The sequence below is a fragment of the Apostichopus japonicus genome, chromosome 3, assembly GCF_037975245.1.
Source record: "Apostichopus japonicus isolate 1M-3 chromosome 3, ASM3797524v1, whole genome shotgun sequence".
Classification (NCBI taxonomy): Eukaryota; Metazoa; Echinodermata; class Holothuroidea; order Aspidochirotida; family Stichopodidae; genus Apostichopus; species Apostichopus japonicus.
The window spans coordinates 29,289,074-29,314,847 of NC_092563.1; the positions used below are offsets into that span (position 1 = coordinate 29,289,074).

The 25,774-nt window shown below is 36.0% G+C and overlaps 1 protein-coding gene across 9 annotated transcripts in view; it reads left to right on the forward strand.

Annotated features, from left to right (window-relative positions):
* The first annotated feature begins 738 nt into the window (after positions 1-738).
* Positions 739-25,774, forward strand: part of LOC139965791 (kinesin-like protein KIF28) — a 38,275-nt gene continuing 13,239 nt past the window's right edge. For 8 of the 9 annotated variants that reach the window (XM_071968497.1, XM_071968496.1, XM_071968495.1 and 5 more), the window contains exons 1-23: positions 739-1,051; positions 2,149-2,187; positions 4,140-4,216; positions 5,827-5,843; positions 6,760-6,782; positions 11,283-11,407; positions 12,753-12,831; positions 13,280-13,343; positions 13,629-13,815; positions 14,258-14,410; positions 15,163-15,260; positions 16,135-16,232; positions 17,015-17,247; positions 17,904-17,998; positions 18,744-18,949; positions 19,458-19,600; positions 20,298-20,444; positions 20,697-20,844; positions 21,272-21,359; positions 22,634-22,807; positions 23,413-23,538; positions 23,943-24,212; positions 25,036-25,209. In XM_071968497.1, the coding sequence (XP_071824598.1) occupies positions 1,035-1,051; positions 2,149-2,187; positions 4,140-4,216; positions 5,827-5,843; positions 6,760-6,782; positions 11,283-11,407; positions 12,753-12,831; positions 13,280-13,343; positions 13,629-13,815; positions 14,258-14,410; positions 15,163-15,260; positions 16,135-16,232; positions 17,015-17,247; positions 17,904-17,998; positions 18,744-18,949; positions 19,458-19,600; positions 20,298-20,444; positions 20,697-20,844; positions 21,272-21,359; positions 22,634-22,807; positions 23,413-23,538; positions 23,943-24,212; positions 25,036-25,209 (2,781 nt within the window). In that variant the 5' untranslated portion in view covers positions 739-1,034. The remainder of the gene's footprint in view (positions 1,052-2,148; positions 2,188-4,139; positions 4,217-5,826; positions 5,844-6,759; positions 6,783-11,282; positions 11,408-12,752; positions 12,832-13,279; positions 13,344-13,628; positions 13,816-14,257; positions 14,411-15,162; positions 15,261-16,134; positions 16,233-17,014; positions 17,248-17,903; positions 17,999-18,743; positions 18,950-19,457; positions 19,601-20,297; positions 20,445-20,696; positions 20,845-21,271; positions 21,360-22,633; positions 22,808-23,412; positions 23,539-23,942; positions 24,213-25,035; positions 25,210-25,774) is intronic. The other variant, XM_071968492.1, reaches the window with a different exon arrangement.

Genomic DNA, 25,774 nt, shown 5'->3' on the forward strand with positions numbered 1-25,774 from the left:
TTTGCAAATTTGAGAAAGAAAAAAAGAAACTTACATTTTGAAACTTATGGGACAAGAAGTGAGAGTTTTGTTACAAGAAGTTGACATTTTTAGGAACAAGTCCTTATCAGTAAAAAGCCCTTATTTCGAGAACGAAGAGGAGAATTAGAGACAAAATAGTCGAAATTGTAGATAAACAGTAAAAATTCGATATAAAGGTATCAACAGTTCGATGTACACCTCGCAATTTCGACTTTTCTAATCGCCAAAAAAAGAAAAAAGAAACAAAAAGATATTACAATCCGTCCTGTCGGCGTTCCACAGATGAAGAGAATACCCCAACTTTGAAGTAAGTCTAGCACGCAACATTCGAGAATGGAAGTGTTTTTATATTTGGCCCTATTTGACCAACGTTTCTGCAGTAATTCGTATTAATAATTGTGAATTCAAACTCGATTGTTTACAATATTGCAAACAAACTTTTAAACACCGGCTTGAAACTTCTCCAACTTTCAAAGTTTATGCATCCCCTATACATTAATCGTACATCCCAATCAAACTCGCCTTACTTTATTGGAGATGACGTCATGTTTCCAAGGTGAGAGTACGCAAATATGTCTCCACTCTCTGTAACCTGTTGTCTCTGCTATATTCCAACGCAATGTACTTTGTTATATTGTTATGCCAAACCCTACAATGTGTTCGTAACGTAGCCAATCCCATGTTATACAAACTCTAGTCCAGTTTCATTGTGATAGGGTCTGACCGAAACAGGACTTTACCTCCCGGAAACGACCAACCACTGTCTTTAGAGGGAAAAGTATAAAGAATGGTCTAAACAGAATTATTGCTGAAGACAATTGATACAAAATGTCTTAGCTCGGGGTGTAGACAAATAATATTATTGATATCGTGAAGGAAGTTTGAAATTGAGGTTTTTCCTAGGCTTTAGCCGCTCGCTGGGCTAGGTTGCCATAGGAGTCAGACAAGACGGAAATTTACGTTAGTGACAACTCAAACATTCCAGTCCTGTGTAGCAGACAGATAATCGAAAGATGTCGGGTGGAGAATCGTAAGTAGCCGATTTATTTGGATAATTTAAGAAGTAAACTACATGAATTCTTCAGAGTAGGTTCTATCCCAAGTTGTAACTTTGGTAACTTCAGTTGCACCTGTAACTATTACCATGGCATTCTATAGAAGCGCTGCAGGATCGGATCAGAAGGTGGGGGGGGGGGGGGCATTATCTCCCTCTTCATAGTCATACCACACAAAAAATTTAAAGTAGTTATTTACACAACGTTGTGTGTTGACCTAATTATAGACCTAATTTATAGCCTAAAGATGTCTCAGAATGTACCATTTCATGCCTAAAATGGTATTGTCTTACAATATTGCAAGGACCCACAGACTCCCCTATATAGGAGTCAGTTACAACGACCCATGGGCCAAATCAGCTTCTTTTTATAATCCTGTACCAGCTCAAGAGCAGGCTGCATGTTTTAGTCCCATGTCCCAAGAGCTTTCATGAATGAGGACTGAGCCACAACCCACCATAACGTAACATCACAACCCCTCAGAAAGCTCGAACCTACCTCGAGCTATGGATATGGAGGAGCTCTGAAAAACATAAATTTTCTGACATGTGGGAAAATTCCAAAAGATTAATATTTTGTTACCCACATATCATGTTGCACCCCTTCAAATAGTTTTGGGGAACATTGTTCAATAGGTTACTCCAACATATTTCAAGTAACAACATTTTGAAATAAACTAAACTTGGCCATTACATACCTGTATAATTTATATTGTTTAATTGGATAAAACATACTGTACATGTGGTAGAGTCTATATCATCTTGTACTAACTGTAATGTTAGGATTATTACATCACATTAAACTAAACATACTATGTTAATATTCATATCACCTTCACGACTCTCTTTTATATTCTTTCCATGTTTAGCGATGTGTGGTTTTTCAAAGTGACATGATGCGGAGACTATTCTTGCCATATTCTTATTTATAGCACTGATAAGCAGTGCACATAATCTTGTAATTTGAAGTTTGGAACAATGTATGGTAATCTATCATTATAAAATGTATGCATCCTTTTGTACTGTAAAAGAGATAGGCCTGTGCTGTAACCTTCTTTATAATTTTTCCACAGTGTGAAGGTAGCTGTCAGGGTTCGCCCTTTCAATGGAAGGTAATATTTATTTCCGTTCAGCCTTATTAATGATGGCTTTAATTGTTTAATGAAGTCATGTGCAGTATCGTTATTATTGTGAATATATTCATTGTGAATGTAAATAATGTGAATATATTGTGAATGTAATTGTGAATGCAAATATAATGTGAATATATTGTGAATATATGATAATCATGAATAATTGCATCAACACAAATATCTGTAGTAGGAACAATATGATTTTCTTCACTCCATGTGACCTGGAACCAGCCATGAATAATATCCTAAAATAAAATTGTATTAAATCACACCTGACCTTATAATTACTGACTTGGTTGTTTGTAAGGCATAAAGTACATTTGTGAAAAGTATGAAATAGGTCTTTCAGCTATTGTAGTACATCCCAACAAACTACAAAAATTAGATCCAGTCCTTCATGACTTTCTGAACTGACCATGCAATTATTGATATAATATCTCAGGAGACATTTTCAGGCCACATGACCAGACACAAAATCCTTGTCTTTGTTCTGTTGGTGACAGTTTTTGTTGAGTCCAGTATATTGTTCAATCTTTCTAACAAGACAAAACTACTCTACTGCATATTGCTATGCCTATCATGATATAAGGCTAATTCCTTGTGATTGCTCAAACCCTTCATTATCAGTGGTTACCAGGAAGTGTGTGAGTCACATGATATATACTGAAAGATACATCAGTCAAACTAAAGAAGGGCATTGTGTTTGGAAGTCAAGAACTTTGTAAAGAAGGAAATTCAATCCATTTGTGTTATGATCAGTAATTCTGGATAACCCAGTAAAGTTCATAAGGGTCATTGTTTTGTGGTCAGTGGGTCAGTGTAATTGTTCTTGAAATAGAATAAACAATGATGACCTTTATTCAGGTTTAATGATTTACACTTTTGGATTATCATAGAAGTAGTCATTGTCAGTTAGTTCATTAATAAACACTATTTAAACACAAGTACAATGTGAAATGTCACCAGGGGTGACAGCTGAGCAGGGATTTGGACCAAAGTGATGACTTGAATTTGATGAAATAGAATAGAGTGGATATTAGTAATTAGTGCTGTCTGAAAGATCAATGGAAGTAAAAGTCCGAGCGGCTTACACAAAATTAAGTTGGCATATCAGATGTTTGAATCCTACTTTTGCCTTGCTTTTCCTTCCATTTTGCCCTTCTTTCCTATATCAGTTTCCTTCCTGCATAATGTTTAATGCCTTCTGCAAGGGTATGCTGGACATCCTGTAACAGATTAAATTGATTGAGCTGCTACTGTAGGAGCAGAGGAATGCAAGTGATAAATTAATGCAGATCTCTTCAAGTTGATGGAACCAATATTGTGAATATGTTGAGACTCCAAAAAGTAATAAAAGAGCTAGTTAAGATGAGAGGCCAAAGGTCATGGCCTTTTAGATGTACATACTCTGTAACACATGTAAAACATGATCACTACCATGTATGAGGTCAGCTGTAATGCTCCCAAATTTTAGCCAGCTAATATTCCTACTGCAAATTTTCCCAGAACCTTGCAGTACTTCCTCTTGACGGTTTCTATGCCACTTTATAGTGAACAGTCATTGAGGCTGATCAAATTATAGTATTAAATATTAATCAGCAAAAATCTGCCCAAAAAAAGGTTAAAAAAAAAATATGAAAAGGGGGGGGGGGGGGAAAAAGTGACAGGGAGATGAGAAAGATAGAAAAGGAAAATACACTGCCTGGAACTATAATAATCATAGGTTACAATTTTGTATATATCTAGCATATTTCTGATCAATATTGGTAAAATTCAGTAAGTGTTAGGTAAGTAATTAATACATATATATCAAAAGGATATAAATCAACCCTGAATTTTGCTTCCCATAACTTAAATTCCTGGCACTATGCACAATGAATGATTCATGCAACTTTTTGATCAAACATGACACTGTGTTTTCCTTTTACCAGAGAAAAGGAGAGAGGTGCAAAATGTATTATTGAAATGGAAGGACCGCAAACAAGGATACATAATCCAGAAACGCCAAGTAAGTATTGCTTTAATTAACCTTTCATAATTTGAATAAATTGTAAGTTTATAATTAGTGGAGGACCCATGGTACATTAACCACCTTGTCTCTTCTTAAGTTGATATCTTCAATTGTGAAAATATTTATGATTATAATTTCAAATTTAAATGAAGAACTGCTTGCATGAAGTCAGTAAAAGGTTTTAAAATAAAGATTTGCTTCTTATGGTGCCAAATAACTTTTGGTATTTGTACAGGTGTTGTAGCAAAATCAATTAGTATATATACTTAAAGGTCTTCTGTGTTGGTCTCAAAGTTGTTAGAAAGTAAATTTATGACAAATGGTCACTTTTTGTGAAATATCAACTAGCATGTTTGTATCACCTACTGTATAGACTGTGTTCCATCACAGAATCATTACATTGTTAAGTTTAGCTCTCAGACTGCAATTTCTGAGAATAATTTGTAGGGTCATGGCATCCAGGAAATTACACAGGAAATTTTGGGGACTGTGTAAAACTGGTCATCTTTCAGTCTAGGAATCTGATTGGTTGAGTCACAGCACATGTCAGAAAACATGTGCTGCATAACTTGTGTTCATAAATTGTGCTTCATAACATGTGTTCCATAAATGAGCCAACTCTAATAAAAAATTAAAAAATTGAAGGAAATTTTAAAATATTAAAGGAATTTATTAAAGGAATTAATATTTTTTAATATAAAAAAGTTTCTCTTGTCCTTTCCAAACTGTCTTATAGTCTTATACCCAGTTTGTCCTCCAGTCTGATGTTACAATGTGTATAAAAGAGATTTTCAACAAATGATGCATTTTTGAAATTATTGGTAAAATCAATTTTCAGTGTACCCATGAATACTTCTTTGACTCCGGGATATCTTAACGAGATGAATCAAGTAATCAAAACTTTAACAATGGTTGTGAAAACGTCATCACTGCCCCGACACAATAGTTTTTTTCACGAATGCTTTCCTTGACGCTGTTACCATGTAATGTTTAACAAAAAGCTAGGTCAGTTGCAGGGAAACAACTAGTCAAGTGTGTACAAAGGTGTCACTAGTGTAAATATCACCCATCCATCATTGGTCCTCTCCTTGGGTATGATCTGTCAGACAAAAGTCCACAAACCAGAGATAAAGGTCCCTTTATAGCGATCTTGGTCGAAACTAAAACAATCAAACAGTGGTCAATGGTTACCAAACCTTGTCAAAAATGCTGTCTTGACTTTGTAAGGGTTTTTGATATTCAAAATTATTAAAAAGAGTTATTCTTTATTTTCATTGTTGACCTATCTCAAAGTGATAAAAATAGAAGATTTTAGTTTACATTACTTTGACCATTTTATTTATTTATTTTTTTTTAATAGAGAAGGAAAAACTGAGTTGAAATATGATGAATAATGACAAATTAAAACCTACATGAATATTCAAACAGGTTTATAAATAAATATTAGGATTGTCAAGTCCACATTGTGACATTACATCTGAGACTTTTTACCTAACAATTTTCATAGAAATTCATAAAAAATATAGAAAGTGATATAATGTGGTTTGCTTAGAAGTTTTTGATCAAACTAACGTGTTTCATCTTTCTCCTTTTTCACAATTGTCCAGAGGATGACCCTAAAACAGTAAGTGCATAATTTACAGTTTTACATTCATTGTAATAAACACTCATTAATGGACAGATTTAATTGTTAAGAACTTCAATTGTTTAGACACCTTTTATGTATATAGATATGTATATTTATATTGCTTGTATTTTGGGGGGGGGCAGGGGAAGAAGGGAGGGGGTACATGAGTGTTTTCACGATTGTTTGACATCATTGTGACTGATAATGGCCGTTGAACAATTATCAGGAAATATATTGAATCTTGCTTACATGCCAGAGATTGCACCCAGTCAGTGCACTTTAATCCTACATCAGGGAGAAAACATTTTGTTTGATATTTGAACTATATATTTATAATAAGTAAAAATTTCTTTAAAAAAACAAACAAAAGAAAAACACAATAGGGTAACCTGTTGAGGGTTGGGACTGGTCTGTGTGAGGAATTTATCTTTTGTAATTGTTTAAGGTTTTGTAAATATGTTGGGACGGACATGTGGTACTTTAACTTTAGAATGTGAGAGGAAGTGAGGGAATGGTCTCACTAAGGGATGTGTTTTGATAAATCCTTCCATTATTCCATATATATATACCACTAGCACCCATGTGTGAGGCCTGTGTTGATAATTGTTATAGCTACACATATATAGCTTAAAGTTAACCATTTGGAACCACTAATATACGTTTCTTTTATTCTGAAATGTTATCATCGAGCAGCTTGTCAGACATATTGTAATTACAAACACAGTACTTACCAGTATTATACTGAGCGGTGGTACTCAAGCTGTGTCAGGCTGTTACATACGTCTGCTAGCTTCCAACTATTGTAAGGATATTATAATGTCCGTACTTTAAGTTACTGCATAAAGCCAATGTTGTTTCATAGTCGATCAATGTTAATTCTGCTTTTTCTTTTCCTTCTACTTTTACATTGTAGTTTGCCTTTGACTTTTCATATTGGTAAGTTTTTCCAAATTTTGAAAATTCATTGTATTTTGTAAGAAATACATTTTGATGCATAATTTCTGGAGGAGATAAGGAATTATAACAGCAACGAAATGTACAAAATGTAATATTAACAGTTGAAATTAAGGAATATTATGATACAATACTTTCAAGAACAATGAATAACAGGAATATGTTAAAAAAAATTCAATTCCTCAGTGCTATACAACAACAGTGCCTTGATAATATTCTTCTGCCCATTTCTAATGATATATATAAGATTAAAATAAAATAAAATAAAACTACAGGTTAACAAACTGCTTATCCACTAAAGAGCCTGTGTAAGAGATTGTGTAAAACTTACTTTTACACATATATAATATTGCCAAAGGCCTGATTCTAAAATTAAGATAACTGACGAAGGAAGGCCATGTAAGTAATTTGCTCTCTTGCATTATTTTACACATGTTTGTATGCTCAGTTTTTTATTCCAACCATTTTACTCTTAAGCATGATTTTGCATCTGGTCACAATCAAGTTAACAAACTCAGCTGAATATTAGGTTCATTTTTCGTCTAGTTTGCTAACAGTAATTAACTTTAAAGTCCTCAAGGAATTCCTTGCCCTTGATATCCCTCAAACTATGAACTATTTCTGTAGGAGCCATAGTCCAACTTTGGTTGTAATCGAGTAACTGATTCTATATCATGCAACTAGACAGATGGATTTTACCTCCTAGAAATATTAAGGTGGGTTTCCTATGATGCATTGTCATAAAGTTCACTTCTTTGGCTAAAGGTCACTCAGACCAGCTTTAAGCAAATTTGATCTAGAGGTTGGCATGACGACATAAAACAAATGCTGGATGTCTGTAGATTTAGACCACTTGAAAAGATCAGTCCACAGTTTGATGTCATGGCAGCTCATGGTTGACTGTTTGGTGAAATAAGACTCTTATTGTCTTCCTTATGATAATTGTGTAAAGTTTAATTAAAATTCAGTTAAACTATATTAATCTGAACAAGATAAATATATGTTAGTGACAGTTTTCATTGTTTCAAGGAATTTAAATCTTGTGTGATGACAAAGTCATTTGGTTTTGAACCTGCGTGGGTATACCTCTCAAAATTGCAAGAATGCTATTATAGTATTATGGCATTGGTAATTTCCTCTTGTATTGCACTGGTCAGTGTAGTAGATCCATTTATCTGTAATGAACAATGCCTACAATCAATGTACTGTTTATGCCATAGGAATGCTTACAGAGTAAATCTTCATTGGGATACTGTATAACTAACTGACAGCAAAATCAATGATCATTTGCACAGGGGGATTAACTTTTGAATGGATGTTTTAAGACCTTGTGATGGAGCACAATATACAGTTAGCTATGGTTACCTAGCAAAGCAAACTCTCAATTCCAGGCTTTTGTAAAGCCCAGTGCTTATGTGGTTACTAATGCTACTAATGCTCATGCTACAATTTGTTATAATATATTGTATAATACTAGTAGTAGATTCAAAAGTTTATACCAGAACCCTGCAGCCTTAATTGCTTAGTACTGTATCTGAGATAAGAAAAAAATGTTCATATTTGCTTCTACAAAGATTTTAACCAAAATAGAAGTCCCAAAGAAAGTATTAATTCATTTCCTCTTGAAAGGTAATCTCAATGAAATATCTAAAGTAACATAAAATAAAATAAAATAAAAATAAAACAAAACTGTTTGGTAGTTTCTGTTACTTGTCATTCAGCCTCTGAAGAAGATCCTGCTAGGATCGAAATGTCAGCCAACTTTACTTTAACACATAATATCTAAAATGTGAAGTGTTAATTGATCTATAATTCATTAATTCATGAGAATAGGACCTTCTCATAACAAATTCTTCCAGGTAGAGAACACTGTAACTTTATTTTAACCTTTATAATTTGGTGGTATTTAAGTCAAGAAAGAATTGTTAACATCTTTACAACTTGAAAAGAGTAATATTATTAACATAACCTGTGTAACCTCAGAGCATGGAATTCACCAGTTTTGCTAAGCCATTCCATTATTTACTCAGCGGCTATTTTTGTGCGGTCGTGAAGCTAGGAGACATTTTAATTGATATCTTGTCAATATCATTTGTGTACATTCGCTGATGTTATCAGAACCCAGTGGAATGACTTTCCTAAAAGATGGCTTCCTGTTGCCTAGCAACGTGAAGCATCAGGACTGTTTATTGGAGTGTTATTCTGCTCGATAAGGTAACTAGAGAATTTTGTTTTCGTTTCAAAGTTCATGATCGGAACGACACATACATTTAAACCCTTCCACATACAAGTTAACCCCTTCCACATACAATTAAACATCCTACATACAGGCTCGTCAATTAAAATATTTTTCATTCATGCGGTCGTTGGGAACTAGGGAACTTGTTTCTTGTCAATTTCTGCCGTTGCTTAGTTACCTAAAGGTTTTAAATGTGCAACAGGATTAGGGCTTGCTTGATTGTTGTAAATTAAGGGTCATTAATGGATTAATTGAATGTTCAAGCTTCTCATAATCGTTAATAGCTTACATCAGTTAGATACTCCAGTCAATAGGATGGTCAGCATTAACAGTGGATAAGACCAAACGTGATATCAGTTATATCACTTTATCACAACATAATTAGAAACTAACCTTACAGATAATAAAATGAATTGTTTGGTTTACATATACTTCATCCCAACATGAGTTGTCAGTTATATGAAATCTCTCTCTCAGAGAATCACTACCTTCAAAATGATCTACATTGAGCTTGAAAAGTTATGATTAATAAATTCCATTTTTTATGATTCAATCAAAATGTTCTATGGAACTAATATCTTGTTACAAATAAAAATAGCAAAGACATTCCCATCAAACCTGTTCGAGGAACATTGCTACCACCAGGTACTTCATGGCAAAATGGATGCATTTTTAGCCGTTACAGATTAGATGTTAAACAGATCAGTAGAAATGGTATTTTTCGTACTAATTTCACTCTCCTCCTTCGATCTTGCAATTTTAATGAAAATAAAAAAAAAATGGACAGAATCCTAAGATACTATATGTTGGACTTTCAACCACAAGACTTAAACAGCGGAAACCATTCATCAAAATGATTACAGTTTGACTGTTTGATTGAAATTCTTCCGTATCCAAAGATATTACAGAACTAGATGTTGACCATTTTATGTGTCTATCAGTTTGATTGCTTGCTTCTGAGTGAGAGAAATATTTTATTTCAAAACATGCCTTGAATGTAAATACTTACGAGGCATTGTTCCAGACCTCTGGAACTCTTCAAGAAGGATTATATTGAAAAGAAAACTCCAAAATAGAAACGAGAATTATAGTTAAATATGACTATATCATGTGAACATTGAATTGTACCAGGTTGTTTGCTTAATTATCAGTAACAGTTTAAAAGTTGAAAGTATCAAAAAGATGAAAATAATATTCAAAGAAAGGTAAACACTGAAAACTTTGATGGAGAGTTATTGTGAGTTTTTACTTATTTGTAGAGTAGGAGGAGTCAGCCTATAGTGTTTTCTGATTGGCTAATTCAAGAAGAATGTTAACATGTAATTGAGGAAGTTATATACAAGACTTTTCAATGACAAGAAAATTCATGATTGAACTGTTACTTAATGTGTTATTCAAAGTAATACTTTTAAGTGCAAAACTTGAATTTAGGAATTCCCCTTTGTTGTTCTTAGTTAATAATATTATATGCACACTCAAAGTTAGAACTTTTTCGAATGAGGTTGTAAACTGTCTTATATAGTGTCCAATCTGAGGGCAGTTATGGGAATGATGCAATACTGACCTAAAGTAGGAATGAGTGATAAATTATGCCACATGTTATAACTGTTCAGTATAATTAGGACAGTGTTTGTTAACCTTTTCCACTCTTTCCAACCCGTAACAAATGAAAAATCCATCAAACAGCAACAAACCACATCAGGCATAATTTTAAACGTTTTCAAAGAAGATTTTAAATGTTACTCAAATTTGTGGGACACTATTTTTTGTACAGACTTAAATGATGAATAAACTTGTTATGATATAAGTAGCTAACATGCAATAAGCACAACGATCTCTTAGTTAGGTTACCGAGGTAAATCTAGATACAAGAGTTTGTAAAAGGCTTTTTATGTATAAAATATGTTAACCCTAGGTGTATTCTGATGTAAAAGTACACATGACGTCCCTATGCAGCCCAGTGCAAGAAATTTATACACAGTTTAAAATCTTGACATTGTTGGTCCATTGCAGGGATGTGTTAAGTATTGCAGAAAACTTTTAAGAGCATCCATCTTTGGCAGTAAAATTTTTTTGACATTTAATTATGAATATTTGTTATAGATTTGTTTTAATCCCTGCATGTTCATCATATATTGCAAACTTTGGCCTGGTTTTAACTAAATGAACCGTTCATGAATTTTTTACCAACCGTTGCTGTTTTTTTCCCCATCTCGATTCATAATTTTGTGTTTTGTGTATAGGTCACATGATGCCTTCACTGAAGATGATGATGGTATATTAAATGCAGTGCCCGGTAGTAACTATGCATCCCAAAAAATGGTCTTTGATGATCTTGGGCAGGGTGTCCTGGATAATGCTTTTCAAGGTTTGTATATTACAATACAATTCTCTGTGTTTGGATGCATAGCAGCAATGTTGATTCTCGTCAGCAGTCTGGAAAACCATGTTTCTAGAAAGTTATCATATTAAGTCAACAAGACCCACAGGAGATATGATGATGCATCCCTATGATTCTCAGCAAGTTTGGTGATGGTCAAAGAAAATGTTTTTGCGGAAACACATACAGTAAGTAGCCAAGTATCGGTAATTGTAGACTTATTTGGTCACTGATAGTTAGTCATAAGTTGTCAGCTATTTGCCTTACTCGGTTGAATAGTTCTCTATGTAAATTTTACTTTTATTGTCTTATTACATTGTTTGTTTGGGATAGTTAGTTTCAGATGATGTGTTATTTGTTTTGGTAAAACAATCTTACTTTCCTTTCTCTCTTTCCCCCTCACACAAGGTAACCCCTCACATGGTAACCCCTCACACACCGTAACACCTCACATATATTGTAACCCTCACACACGGTAACCCCTCGCACAAGATAACCCCTCACACATAGTAACCCCTCACACATGGTAACCCCTCACACACGGTAACCCCTCACACACGGTAACCCCTCACACACGGTAACCCCTCACACACGATAACCCCTCACACACGATAACCCCTCACACACGGTAACCCCTCACACAAGATAACCCCTCACACATGGTAACCCCTCACACATGGTAACCCCTCACACACGATAACCCCTCACACACGATAACCCCTCACACACGGTAACCCCTCACACAATGTAACCCCTCACACACGGTAACCTCTCACACACGGTAACCCCTCACACAAGATAACCCCTCACACATAGTAACCCCTCACACACGGTAACCCCTCACACACGATAACCCCTCACACACGATAACCCCTCACACACGGTAACCCCTCACACAAGATAACCCCTCACACAATGTAACCCCTCACACACGGTAACCCCTCACACACGGTAACCCCTCACACACGATAACCCCTCACACACGATAACCCCTCACACACGGTAACCCCTCACACAAGATAACCCCTCACACACGGTAACCTCTCACACACGGTAACCCCTCACACAAGATAACCCCTCACACATAGTAACCCCTCACACACGGTAACCCCCTCACACAAGATAACCCCTCACACACGATAACCCCTCACACATGATAACCCCTCACACACGGTAACCCCTCACACAATGTAACCCCTCACACACGGTAACCTCTCACACACGGTAACCCCTCACACAAGATAACCCCTCACACATAGTAACCCCTCACACATAGTAACCCTATGAGTTGTATTATTTAATTATAATGATATTCTTCTTCATCTGTTGTTAGGTTTCAATTGTTCACTGTTTGCCTATGGTCAGACTGGTGCTGGAAAGTCATACTCCATGGTGGGGTATGGTAAAAACAAGTAAGACCTGTCAATCTTATATCTCATTAACATCTCATTAACATCTCATTAAGATACTCCAGACAGTAACCTCTAAGGTGGTCACCTATCTGTCTCTTCATAACAGTTGCATTCTTTCTACTATTCCAAAAATCTGGAACCCAATAAATGAGTAATTTTAGTTTGTTTTCCTCTCACTCGTCTCCCATCCACCGTTGCTCTTTTCCCATATTCCTAGTTAACCAATTGGAGACTGGAGATGTACTGTGCCCTCTCTTACCCACTTCCGGGCCATGGCTCCCTTTCTTTCAGAATCCAGCATTCTTAAAACCCAAATACAGAAACTTCTGTTCATAAATATCTTCCATTGGACTACCTTTGGTTACATTCAGCAAGTAGGCTTTAACATCTTGTATGTTGACATTTGGGTTACCTGACAATAACATTCTTGTTCCTTTTGTTCTCACAGAGGTATTGTTCCCATCACATGCGATGTATTGTTCCAGACAATGGAAAAAGGAGATGGAAGCACTGTAAGTATCAAAATTATTTTGAATCTGTTTGAAATATATGATATTGAAAAATGATATGATATCGAAAAAAAAGATATTGAAAAATATGTTTCAAACAGACCTATGTAAGGACAATGTCCGTCTAGTTAGACATTTGCACCTCTCCTTTCCATAAAAATCAATATCTGCCCTTTATTTTAGCCCCCCCCCCCCATAATAGAAATACATCGCAAACCACTCTTTTCAGTATGATTACACAGGTTGTTATTTTTTGTAAATATTTTTTTTCATCTTATTCTTTGACAGAAATATGAAGTCAGCTTTTCAATGTTAGAAATTTACAACGAACAAGTGCGTGATTTGCTACAAAAGAATAACCCAAAGGGCGGGTTACCGGTGCGACAGAACCCCAAGCTTGGTCTGTTCTACTGTCAAGGGTTAAAAAACGTCCCGGTGGGAAGCTACAAGGAAATTGAAGGCAAGATTGATGAAGGTGAGTAGTTTCCAGCTGATGAGCTTGATCAACATTTGACATTAAATTCTAGACTCTAGAGCAAGTTTCTTAGAATTTTTGTTCGAGGAAAATGTAGACTTCAGCTCTGCCTCACATTGGAACATTTTATTATTTAAAAATGCAAATATGTTTCAAACCACCTTTGAATAAAACCATTGCATAATTTTTCCATTGTGTGTGTGTTAGATATTCGTAATTATGAATTGCCTAAAAGTCAATTATTAATACAGGAACTGGTAGAATGTTACAAATTGAGATAAACCAGTCTTCTTTAAGCATAGTTACTGATCTGTTTCAAGCTATGATAAAGACTTCTTGAAGTACAAGGTAGTGTTTGGAGTAACATGGAGATTCTTGTACTTGCCTGCGATAATACCAGAATCTCTGTTCATTAGTACTTTCATCCTCATCCCGTGTCCAGGTACCGCAAACAGAACAGTGGCTGCAACACAGATGAACGCAACCAGCAGTCGAGCACATACAGTAGTCACCATCATCTTCAACCAGATCAAGAAGAATGAAGTCGGTCAAGAAACGAAAAAGACTAGTGTGATTAACCTTGTGGATTTAGCTGGTAAGTATCATATAGAGCAGGGGTTCCCTAACTGGGGTGCATGAACCCCCAGGGGGTGCGTGAGTCCATTCCAGGGGGTTCGTGAGACCTTTCTGAAAGTCAAAACTAGAGTACTTTTTGTTGAACTAAATCTGATATATCATATAATTTAGTAATGTATGAAAGTCGTACCTATTGAGAAACAGGAGCATCCATCTCATCGTGTGTGATGAGTGATCAATGCGTGGTACAATTCGTGATCTGATCTTGAATTTTCCAAATATTTGTTCATCTCTTGTTTTTTTTTTCATTACAATATGAACTTCATCTTTTACGATGCACTGTTATGTGTATTGTAGTATAATAATGACTCAGATAGTGTCTCAAAAGATTGAGGGGTTCGTGGACAACTCTGACATCCACAGGGGGTTTGTGGGGGGATAAAGTTAGGGAAACCCTGATATAGAGGTATCAGCTATTTATTCCTTTTGGTTTAGTGATGTAACCATATAACCTACTGTTGTGGGATACCACCATTTTGTGGGATGATCTGTTGCTAACTATGTTTTAATTTCTAATCTGTTTCTATGAAATCATCTCGTCTTAGCTGATTTGAATGCTTCGGTCACCCCATTATGTTTTTATTCCTAAATCCCCTTTTCATCAACATCTATAAGTCAAAACGTTTTAACTTAACGTTTTAACAGTATTCTCAAAATATAAGCAGTGGTACACCTAAATTTTATTGCTACTTTAATTCTTTCCTGTAACAGGTAGCGAAAGGGCAGACAGCACAGGTGCTACTGGAGATCGTCTGAAAGAGGGCGCTAATATCAACAAGTCTCTCTCATCCTTGGGCAACGTTATTTCTGTAAGTACACGACGGTAACCTTCCTTCTGTGAGCAGTGTTCATTTAGTTGTTTTAGTAATTAGTCCTGTGTAGGTAACTTAGCTACCTCTAGAGCTCCACATCACCGATACTACTTTAGAGTTACTCCGCGTGGCCAAGATAAGAATCGACCACATGTACAGTTTTAGGTCTTTTATGGTTAATGCAGTCATACATGTGTGTGTTCTAGGTAGAAAGGTTGCATGGCCCACAAACTCATATAAATCACATATTTGTAGTTAAATTAATTAAGAAAGAAGAAAGCAAAAGAATGTAATAGTGTTCCTCTGCATAATTAAAGGTCGGAATAATCACTCGTAAGTTATGATAATTATTCTATGTCATTAAAAGAAGGAAACAACAAAAAATAAATTGATCGACTTTTGTCCCTTTTGAAAGCAGTTATTTTCACCCTGCTGTATACATGCATGACATAGTTGTTTTTATACAACACCTAATTGTATTCTGGTCATTTGATTGGTCAATTGCTCGTTGATTGCATGCAAAATCCGCTCTATTCCACTCTATGAAATAGAACCCATGGGTTATACCTTTTTGATAGCACTATTTTCAATGGTAAGAGAGCAGAGAAACCTGTCTGTTCAAAACAATCTGTTGCATGAGTGCATTTTACCCATCTTAATTTAATATGTTGTATAAAACAAATAATGAATGGTTTATATTCCTGCAATAGTGAAAATATTTCATTCGTTGAAAGATGTAATTTGTTCCATTCAACTTGGCTGTGCCTCGTTGAATGGAACATTCCATCTTTCAACTCGTGAAATATTTGCACTATTGCACGAATATAAACCATTCATTATTTGTATATTAATACCCTTTTGACTCCTCCAGGCTTTAGCAGACTTGTCAATGGGAAAAAAGAAAGTATTGGTACCTTACAGAGACTCAGTCTTGACCAAGCTTCTACAGAATGCCCTCGGAGGTAACAGGTACGTGGATTGGGTTTCACCATCGCTGGAAAGATGTCTTTTATTGGTTCTAGCCATTACAGTGCCAATTTTGGAAGAAAAAAGTGTTGTTTAATTTCATAGGCAACTCTCTTTTTCTTACTTCTTGTACATGCTGTTAAAGTGACTGTTAGTAAACTTTGTATATTTTTCTCCATAAGATCTGACAAACTGTTAAGGGTCATGAGAAAATGGACAGAAAGTGACCGAGAGAGCTTTTGTATTTGATTGATTCCTTTCAACTGTAAAGCATCCATATATATAAGAATATAACTAAATTATTCTACCCAATTCTTAGTGAGGTGCGTGGGAGTTTGAGTTAAATATATTTCCATTTGGTTATTCTACTTTAAAGGTAGACGTGAAGCAATTGTGTAGTTATTCAACTGTAGAAGCCATGGTAGTTAGCCATGTCAATGACAACAATACCCAATTAATATCACCAGGTCCAATGTCTTCTTTGCAAAGTAAATTTTGTATCTCCATTTGCTGTGAAAGCATTGGGTTAAAAGTGTCGATGATGACTTTTCCAAACTTCAGAAAGTCTTTTAGGCTTTTAATCATTATAATAGTTAATACAACATAAGTCACACTATGTCCTTGCTTAGTATCTTTACATGTAATGTAATGAAGTGCTGAGCACAGGCTTTAACCTGACACTTAATAATTTCTTTATTGTAATGATATAACATTGACAGAAATGTCAACATTGTGTAGTAGTTACTTTTTATCTTTTCTCTCTTTCCCGCATCGCAACAAACCAGTAAGACGATCATGATCGCAGCCCTGTCTCCTGCGGACATCAACTACGACGAGACCCTAGGCACGCTGCGATACGCAGACAGGGCCAAGAAGATCAAGAACAAAGCAGTGGTCAACGAGAATCCTGTCGAGAAGCTGATTCGTGAACTCAGAGAAGAGAATGAGAGACTGAAGAATGCCCTGACCGGGGAAGCCCTCCCCACCCCAGAGGCATCATCAGGCATGACTGCAGCTGGTAAATATATTAGAGCCATCATATTGTATAGATGCTCTTGGAAACAAAGGAACCAGTGCCACTTTCAAATACAAGGCTATACTTTATTGGTTTTCACGCATAGCTTATTAGCAGCATAGTACAATTTTTTTTTTTTTTGGGGGGGGGGGAACCACAACATTGCAGTTATCAATTTGAAAGGGGGTTTGGGACTTTTCATAGATCAAAATAATTGGTAGAGTGAAACTTTTACAAAGGTGAGGGGAAATAATTGGATGGGAGGGGGAGAGAAAAATGCTAGGGTCAGAGGGAGGATGGCCAAACAAATGTGACTTTATATCCCCAATTACCCATTCTTGACCCCATTGACCTATTCTCGACCCCATTTGCCTGTTCTCGACCCCATTTGCCTATGCTTGACCCATTTGCCTATTCTTGACCGCATTATCTATTCTTGCCCTCATACCCAAATGATAACAAGACTGATGTATGGTTGCAAATGCAAGGAATTAAGGGGCGAGATTGACAAATAAGTCATTCACAGAAAACTGCTGCTGAAACCAATGACTGGGATACAAGGGTCAAGTGTGAGCACTGTTTATAAAACCTGTCATAAATTACTACATCTGTGTGCTACATACTTCCTTTAGTAATATTTATTATCTTTCCACTAACAGAATTGGAAAAAATGAAGAAAGATATGGAAGAGGAGATCCGAGCCCAGTTAATGGCAAACCAAGAGGCTATGAGTGATATGGATTGGGACTCCAAAGTAAGCAAGAAGGGGATCAGATATTGATATCTGGGCCATGTCATTGTCTAATCAAACCAGGGGAGGAATTTCAAAGTAATTCCTCTTCTAGCAGTATTTTAAACTTGCTAGAGTAATCTAGAGGAAATACAGCTTATAGGGTCTTTGGTCCTGGATTCCCACCAGAACTCTCTCCTTTGGTGGGCCTCCCCCCCCCTACCCCCTCTCTCTGTGAATGCTCCTCCATGTGTGGAAATAATTGAGCATGGTAATGAAAGAGCATCCAGGAAGGTAGAAGCTTTAGCAAACAAATGCGAAAAATCTTGACAGCAGCCAGTTAACAGAGTCAGCTCTGTAAATATTCTTATCCAATACTTGTGTGTTTCTGTTATTGTTAACATCAATTCAACAAATCTCACTGCTTACTCTACCACTGCTTACTGCTTTCTCTATCTGGGCCAAACAAACACAGACTGATGAATTGAAATGTCCTTTATCATGGGAAGACTTCTGCAAGGAAGGCAGTCCTTGTGGATCTCAGACAGACAGATCACTGCTTAAAATTAAAGTATCATCTGGATTAATGTTGCTACAAATAATTCAAATTTATACACATAATGTTATATATAAAATTTAAATTTGTAAATTTAAATTTTTTTAAAAATAAAAATCAAATTAAAATAATTGTTTTTTAAATTTAAAATTAAAATTAAAATATTTTGTAATGACATGAACAGCTGATTTGATTAATTATGATTGTTTTCAGCTGCAACAAACCAGATCGGAGGAGCAGGAGACCACAGGTAAGAAAGAAGTCCAAGAATCAAGAAAGAGTAAAGAACCTCACTTTGCGAATCTTAACGAGGACAACATGCTGAGTGGCGTCGTTATTCACTTCCTGGGAGCCAGTGAAACCACCATCGGTAGGAAAGATGCAGACCCAGCTCCGTCAATAACCTTGAGCGGTCTAAGGTAAAATCAGTTTAAGAATGATTATAACTTAATTTATTCAAAAATTTGCATTCTTTTGTTCTCTGATCGATGAAGTTAATAAATTGATAAATACATCATGGTTTATGATTATGAACTAAAGAACACAAGATAAGCTACTAGGCGGCTTCAGAAAAAGAGGGTTTTTTAATTAGTTTGAAGTTTTGCTTCTGTAGTTTACAAATGTTCCGTTTCTCAATTATTGCTACAAATTACAGTAAGTTTTAAATGGAGAGTAATGTGGTTGCAGTTTTGGTATTTCCTAGGTAGCCAATGTTGGCCTTTAAGTTAAAAAATTATGATCATATGCAGGAATTGTTATTTTTCATTTATTTAGTATAAGCAATGATAGATCTTCTGGGTACTTTTTTAACTTTATTGGGTGACCCTCTAGGAAAAATTGAAATGCTATGTACTTTTATGTATATATACTTTTTAATGCTCTGTCTTGTAAATATTTCTTGAAATTAAAATTTATGTTTGTTTTCAGTATCCAAAAGCAACATGCTAAAGTAACCAATGAAAGTGGAGACATTCAGCTGATGCCAGCAAGCCCAGGGGCTAAGATTAAAGTGAATGGTGTGCCCCTCACAGGACCTCATGCCCTTCAACATTTGGACAGGGTGGTGTTTGGTAAGTAAAATGGACATTTTACTTACGATGCATGTGACTTCTTTACACACACAATAAACTTTTGAAGGCAAGTAGCTTATGGTTTTGAGTGAGCAGCAAATTAGTTTTGTTTCTTAATAATGCTTTGTGTCAGTTGTGATAGCATAGTTAAAACATTTAGTTTGTATTGTATACCTCATGTTATATGCATGTTATGGGGAGCTGCCAACTGAGTACTATTTTTCCATATTTTGTATGCAAAATCATGATGAATATGGGTGTACAGCTCCCCCCCCTAAAAAAAAAATAATATTAACAATAAATATAAAAAAATAAGGGTTTTTAAAAAACAGAGTAATAAGAATAATATATGGTTTTAAAATTTTAAAATACTGGAAAGTGTTTCCAGAGGATGGCAGTTTGGACTATTATGTGAGTTGTGCCTGTGTGTTTCCTGACCTATGACCTGATCTGACCTATGACATTCACAATTCCATTGGTATCATGAAACAGCTGATAGTTTGAAAGATGATGATCAGAATTTAAGCATACATGGTATTTACCTCTTTCCTTCCTCCTACTCCCCACTACCCCTCCCAGACCTCCCTAACCTCCCTCTAACTATATCCAGTTTTAGAGATGGATGAATTTCACTTTTCTTAAAGATAAAACTTAGAGCTTAAATCTCTTCAAACATGTATTGGTTCTCTCTTGGCAGGCTCCAATCATATGTACGTCTTCAAGAATCCTAGCAACCCAACTGTCCCAGAGGGCATTCCGAAGAACATAGACTGGGAGTTTGCACAGAAGGAGCTTGCATCTGCAAAAGGGTTCACCTCATGGGGTGGAGCAGGACTTACAAAAGGTAAGAAAGGGGGGCACACTTGTAGCTGGTTAGGTATTATCACAGGGTAGGTTTTACCATGTTGCCCACAAGTGCAATTTGAAATTTAATTTATTTGGAAAATTCAAATTATATTAGTTTGTTTTGTTTTAACTTGGAAGCTAAAAAGTCCCCCCCCTAACAATCTTCTATGCTTCAAGATCAGTAATATACATGATCTCATAGAAATTTCAGTTTACTCTGAACTAAAGTTTGCAATCTTTCTCTTCTCAGAGCAACAGTTAGCCCAGGATCAGATCCTGGAGCTGTTGCCGATGGTGAATGAGGTCAACGGTGTCAGTGAGGAATTGAACAAGCACAAGAACTTTGAGATTGTTCTCATCAGTGGTGCTGCACAGGAGGGCAACAACAAAGAAACCAAGTAAGAATAGAGAGTTCTTCTTAGACCAAAGAGAGAACAGCAGTTTTGAAGCGCGAGACCATAATATTCTCTCCTTTGTTTCAGAGTTAAATTTTTTTACACATTAGTCTCTAGTTTTTAATTAATACTGAGTGTGATTTAACTTGTTTCTCAAAGGAATATTCTACAGATGTGAAGAAAATTGTAAAGCTACGACAAGTTTCCTAATGTGTGTGTGTGTGGGTGGGGGGAGGGAGGGGGTTGGGTCCATAGGTAAGGGTGTGTGTATAGGACAGGTGTATGTTTAATTTTGGGAACATTCTTGAGTTTTATTGCAGTTGACCATATTTGGAACATATTTTGGGCCATTTCTGATTGTCTTTATAAACTGATTAGGTCACTCCCTGTAAGTCAATTAATGGTGGTATTTTCTTGCTTGCTATCTCAGAGTTACTGTAAAGATGAAGAATCTTCTGAATGGGAACACATGGCTGTGGGACAGAGGTAAATTCATCAACAGGAGATACGTTGTACAGGTAAGTATCTTGTTACAGTCTTACTTCTAACATCAATTACTAAAGAAAAATTAGCTTCTCATTTGCAGTTTGATTTGTACACTTTCAAGATAAACATTAAGAAAATTATGAATTAATAAGCAGGGATGTACAAAAGGTGGTATTACAAAAGGCAATCTGAGGCACCAAGTTTACCCCAAGAAATATTTCTGAAATAATGAAAATGTCCTGATTCTGTTAGTAAGAAACACTGAGAAAAGATGTATTTATGTGATTTATGGTTTGTGATGATGTCTTATTTGAACTATTAATATTAAAGTTACAAATCTCACTAAACTAACCTTGCTGAGAATATCACTTTGCTTTATGTGGTGTGAATTTGATATCTAGACAAAAAATTGATGATTAACTCAAAACCCGATTGAAGAAGACATTAATGAGATGTAACCATAAGGAATTGTAGAAGGATGGACTTTTCATGTAGGGATGCTATTTGATGCAAATTAATATGAATATCATAAATGAGTTTCATACAAGTACCTAAACATTAATGGAAGGGAGAGGACAGTAGATGTGTTGTTTAAGAAATGCTTTGTTCCTGAATGATCTATCTTTGTACATAATCATGGAGTGTTTTTGTTCAATGTACCATTTGACGTTCAAATACCGAATAAAAGAAGATGGGGGCTGGGGGGGTGGGATGGGGTGGGATGGGGTGGGGAGGGGTGGGGAGGGGGAATGAAAAAAAGAGATGAAACTATGATAGCTGATGATCTTGTATTAAATCTTGGAAATAAGAAAGACAAGAAAAAACAAATTGTATCTGTATCATGAATAAGTGAGATGAAGTATAAACAATTATATTGAGATTCAGACAGGTTTCTAAGCAATCCCAGTGTCATGTGACCATGTGGATCTGTAGAATACAATAGAATTGTAGCCCACGAAACAAAGAATTGTTCTGTTTCAAAAATTAGGAATTGGATCCTTCAATATTCTGTATCATGTTCCTTATTTGTTTTGTCAAACTGATTCATTGTTTATCTTAGTAGGAATGGATAAATCTTTTTGGTTGTCATTTTCACTTTTGTAGTAGGGTACTTATTCAACTTCATGAATGGCATAAATATATAAGTTACTGTTACAGGAGTATACTGTTAACGTTTCCAATATCAGAAAGTTCTCTCTCTCACACCAAATAGACAGATAGTATCACAAAGAAATGTAAAACTATTTTGATTATTTTACGATATTTTTTTGTTACCATATTTTTGTATATCGTTTCTTTTGACAAGGATCTCTACCAACGTTTCCTAGATGGAGATGAGGATGTTATGAAGCTACCCAAGGAGGAAGATCCCTTCTGGGAGCCAGCAGAGGATACCATGATTGGTACCGCTAATGTCTTCCTCCAGAGCTTGGGATTTGCTCTCGACTTTGATGATAAGATAACTATTACAGACTTTAAGGTGAGTCTGTCATTCCCCTCCCCCCACCCCCCCTCCCCAACCCTGTCTTTCTATCTTGGTTATGGTAATCAGGGCATTGTTTGTAAAAAGATTTGGTTTTCGATCAAATATCCATGAAAGTTCAAAGGGTTTTAGTAAAATGCAAAGGTAACATAAGATGGAGAAGGTATATGAATATGAGATATATTATCCCTTCATGTATGAAAATTAAGTAAAATATGTGAAATCAGTCATGCATGTAAATAACTCTAAAGGCAATTTAATGGACTGTGTGGTGTTAGCCTATGGTTAACATACAACCACGTGCATCTAAAATTTGAAGACGATACAGTGACAAAAGTTTGACTGTAAAATATTTGAAGAGTCAATAAATGTAAATGGTTTTGGTCAGAAACCGCGATATATGTATAACAGCAATGGTTAACAAACTTAAATCTATAGCAGGTCAGCAATATTTATTCATCACAAATCAATTCATATAAACTACAATAGGTAACAGAGAAAGGACAGATTCTTATTCTGTTGAAGCTACTTGCAGAATAGTAAATATAAGATGAGGGCCAAACAGGTTAAAGTTGTATTTCATTCTTTTCCAACCTGGACAGGGCAACGAGGAGGGTCATCTTTACGTTAACATTACACCATGCACCCAGCAGGGCAAACCCCTTGCTGATGAAGACAGCTTTGTTGAGGACCCCTCAGAACTGCTGGGAAAACCTTTCCATTTCAAGGTAAATAAACACAGCACTCTAAGTGGCACTGGATAATAACATTGTAAAACTAAATGATATCGCCTTTCAAGGAACCAATTGACTGACAGCCAAACCTCAGAATATAATGTTGTTTTTAATAGATTGCTGTCAAATTAAAACACAGATTCTTTCAAATTCAATATACAGCGGTAGAATTGATTGTAAATGTTTATTTTGAAGTGACCATTTGAATAATCGATTGATTGTTTTTCCATACATGTCATCTATATTTCTTTTGACAGACACTTATTATTTGATAAATGGCTCTACTTGTGGTTAGGCGACATGTGTAATATTAATGCCACTTTTGTGAAGAACTTGATGCTGAATGCTAATATTGGTAAATTGATCAATGGTAATATTGGTAAATTGATCATTTTCAGGTGACCATCAGAAGTGGAGAGATCCACAAGTCAAGATACTCTAAAGGGACGTCGGTGAAGTACAAGTTTATGGATGATGCTGAATATGTACAGACTGAGACATTCAAGGAGACCCTCTCTCCCGCCTACAATCACAACAGGGTGGTATCCATACCCACCATAACCCAGGAACACCTCGATCACTTTGAACAACAAAGTATTACCTTCCTGGTCTATGGACTACAGGTGGATACTGAACCTGATCCAAGAGTGTCAAAGCTGACAACAAGGGTAATACTTGATACCTTCTAATGGGTATTAAATCAGGGGTTGGGGTGTTAGATTAGGTGGGGACCCTGATCCCAGAGTGTCAAAGCTAACAACAAGGGTAATACTTGTTACCTTGTAATGGTTATTAAATCAGGGGTTGGGTTGTTGGATTAGGTGGGGACCCTGATCCCAGAGTTTCAAAGCTGACAACAAGGGTAATACTTGTTATCTTGTAATGGTTATTAAAACAGGGGTTGGGTTGTTAGATTAGGTGGGGACCCTGATCCCAGGGTGTCAAAGCTGACAACAAGGGTAATACTTGTAACCTTGTAATGGTTATTAAATGAGGGGTTGGGGTGTTGGATTAGGTACGGGTGGTGGGGTGGAATGGAATGATGGGTGGGAGGGAGGATGGGTGGAATAAGGCACCATAGCCAATGGGCTCCTAGAGAGCTAGTATAGCAATACCTATGAGGTCTTCACAATACAGATGGACATTGGTCAGGTGTAGTTGCAAGCTTAAACTAAGGGTAGGATTTGGTGGTTCCATGCTGTTTAAGAGAATTAAAGAGGGGAGGGGGGGGGGGGTAGTTAGGTGGGTGTGAGGGTGTAACATAGTCATTCATCTCATGGAGAGTTTATAGTCCTATTGTGGTGTGTATGGGGTGTGTATAGGGTACAACTGGTTCCTGAACCTGCCCTCAGAGTAACAAAGGTGAAGCACTATAAACAATTGTTCGTTGACAATCAGAAAATGAAGAGGGAATAGTGATAAAACTGCTGTGATATAGTAAGACTGCCACCTTTGATGCATTACGAGATGCTGTGTCTTTTCTTCTTACAGGAACTGAGACAAATGGAGAACATGAATGCTGGAGTAGATAAAAGTCTGGCCCGTCACGGCTCTGTTAGTTTCAACAAGTCTGATAACGCAGATGAACACACTCAACTGAAGGGAGAACTGGTCCTCTTGAAGAGGAAATATGAGAGACTGGAGAAGAAAGAGAGACGGCTTCAGGTATCATCTCAACATTTACCCCTCCCCCCTCCCTCTCTCCCCCTTTATCCTTCCCTCTTGAATGGGAGTGTTCTACTTTTTTAGGCCATGAGGCTTCTTAGAACACTTCTTTACACAACTATGGATGCTGTATATTTAACGTAATCAATTATATATGTTACATCTTGTACATCCTTGTGGAAAAAAAAGTAACTGACCCCTCCTCATCATGAACCCTCCTTTACCCATGGAAAGAAATGATTGTTCTCAAATGTCAATATTTTACCATCTCTTCAATCTCATGTCATGACTGTAAATTTGGGCCCTTTTACCCTATTAGAATAAAATAAGATGTAGTGAAAATGCTAATTAATTAATCAAGTAATTATTTCATTCATTAATGTTGTTAATTAACTTAACTGTGGTCCTTGATCCACCAGTTTGTTTTATAATCCATGTAATATTTTGTATTTTTTTTTTATACCAGTTTTTCTGTCCGTCACATGTCTATTATTTCTACTTTGTCAGAAAGTTGTGTATTTTCAGTAGAATTAGGGGTTAAATAAAATTGGTATTAATTAATATG